This window comes from Cyprinodon variegatus, unplaced genomic scaffold, assembly GCF_000732505.1.
Source record: "Cyprinodon variegatus isolate N-32 unplaced genomic scaffold, C_variegatus-1.0 Scaffold88, whole genome shotgun sequence".
NCBI classification, from domain to species: Eukaryota; Metazoa; Chordata; class Actinopteri; order Cyprinodontiformes; family Cyprinodontidae; genus Cyprinodon; species Cyprinodon variegatus.
In genome coordinates this window covers 366,991-369,154 of record NW_015150541.1, presented here as the reverse complement: position 1 = coordinate 369,154, position 2,164 = coordinate 366,991, and the positions used below count along the sequence as shown (strand labels likewise).

At 45.6% G+C, this 2,164-nt stretch overlaps 1 protein-coding gene across 1 annotated transcript in view; it reads left to right on the top strand.

The window, feature by feature from the left end:
• naif1 (nuclear apoptosis inducing factor 1) overlaps positions 1-1,835 on the top strand; it is a 6,310-nt gene extending 4,475 nt beyond the window's left edge. Inside the window, exon 3 of the mRNA XM_015373556.1 lies at positions 1,230-1,835. Within this exon, the coding sequence (XP_015229042.1) occupies positions 1,230-1,834 (605 nt within the window). The 3' untranslated portion in view covers position 1,835. The remainder of the gene's footprint in view (positions 1-1,229) is intronic.
• The last annotated feature ends 329 nt before the right edge of the window (positions 1,836-2,164 follow it).

Here is a 2,164-nt window from a genome sequence, read left to right as displayed (position 1 = left end):
ATCAGAAAAATCTACTTGAGTACAGTAACGAAGTATTTGTACTTCGTTACTTCCCATCTCTGCATCCAAGTAGTATGCAGTTCTTCATATATACACACACATCACTTTCAAACAGATGGTATTGATCAATACTGCACAGCCAGGTATCGGGCCCAAAAAATGGCATCAGTGCAACACTAGTAAATACCAAAAATGGTTGCATTATTTCTTTCAGTGCTGAGCCTGGTTCTGCTGGAGGTTTTTTCCTGTTAAAAGGGAGTTTTTCCTCTCCACTGTCGCTACAAGCATGCTTAGTGTGAGGGATTGCCTTTAAGCCAATGAGTCGATGCAATCTACTGGTTTTCCTTTGGTAGAAAACTTTGAATCAATCTGAATGGATGATCTGGTTGAACTGTAAAGTGACCTTAGATGACATTCATGGGGCGGTTCTAGACAGGGGCCGACGGGGGCCAGTGCCCCTGTAGATCATGTCCTGGCCCCTTTTATGGCCCCTGTACTGAAGACATAATACTCAAAAAAGTTCTAATGATGATACGCATTGGAAGAGACGCACTTACTGATAGGTCCTTTGGATCTATTTAATTTTTTTTCTTTACAAATTCTGTTTTACTAATTAATTACTAAGCATTATTACATTTTTTTTCAAAACAAACCAAAAAAAAAAAAAACACTTTTATTTGTTTTTCTTGAGCTCTAATTCAGATTTGATAGAAAATGGTCATTATAACTTAAATAAAGTCAAAAATAAGTAAAATTCCTAAACTATGAATATATATTGACCTAATAAGACATAGAATTTTAATTACACCCAATTGAATAGAAGTTTAACTTCATGCAGTTCTCCTAATATATTTGATTCCCTTGCCCTGTTTTTTAATTTAATTCTTTTCTGTGCCCCCATGAAAGCAACACTGGCCCCCTCCTTGCCCCCTGGTACATTTGGTCTAGAACCGCCACTGATGACATTTGTTGTAAATTTGCATTGTATTTAATTCAGTTCAGTTTAATATGGAAGAGGATTAGGGCCACTGAAAAAAAAGAAAAGTAAACTGATTTTTTAATTTTATTTCAGTTTAACATGGGAAAAAAGTNAATAATCGAATCGTTGGGTCAGGAAATCGATAATGAATCGAATCGCCATGATGGATGTGATTTACACCCCTATTAATTAGCCCCTCCTCCCCTGGTTGATCTGGCGCTCAGTAAACCTTTTTCCGTCTGGTTTCCAGCTGAAGCGACCTACCACTCCCTGGAGGACGGAAGCGGGGTGGAGTTCTGCACCACCATCGTTGGTGACTCCGCCTCCACCGTGGTGGCCACCGTCGAAGCTCCTGTGGAGATGCTGGCCTCTTCTTTGGCCTCCCCGCCGCCGCCCCCCCAGCCTAAACCCCAGGAACTGAAGAGCCGCATCGCCCTGAACTCCGCCCGCCTCCTGCAGGAGCAGAGGGTGACCAACGTGCACATCCGACAGATCGCCCAGCACCTGGAGGGACAGAACGAGCAGCTGCAGATGGTGCGGCGCTGGCAGGAGGCCCAGGCGCTGGCTCAGGAGCGGCAGGCTCAGGCGCTGGAAGGGACTCAGGCGGCTCTGCTGGCGCTGGTCCAGATGCTGCGTCCGGCGCTCAAAGACCTGAGGAAGTTCCTGCAGAGCGGGGCGGAGGCGGTGACCGGCGGCTCGGCGGCAGGAGCGTCGGGAACTTCGGGAGCGTCTGGAACGCTCGCTGATGGAGCAGCAGCAGAGGAGCAGAACAAATGTAAAAGTCCTCCTCCTGCTCCGCAGCAGAGCCAGGAGGCGGAGGAGGCGCCCACAGAAACTCAGCAGGAGATGCCTTAATGAGGGAGGCTCACTTCTCCTGAGCCGGACACGTCCTTCACCGACTGTCTGTGGCTTTTCCACAGACGTCATGTTTTTATAAACCCGGATCTGCTCTCAGTTTAAAGCTGAAACAGTCGGTCTGGTTTTACAGGCCGACATCTGGGAGCCGCAGTGCTGCTGATCGACCAGCAGGTGGCACTGTGTCTAAACAAATGTGTTCATTTTTATACAGTCATAGAATCAGCGCTTCCTTAAAGTTTAATAATAAAATCTCCAACTGGTTACAATGTGTTAGAAATTCATTATTTTTATGAATAAAATGTTTGATTTGAATCAAACTTTGATTGA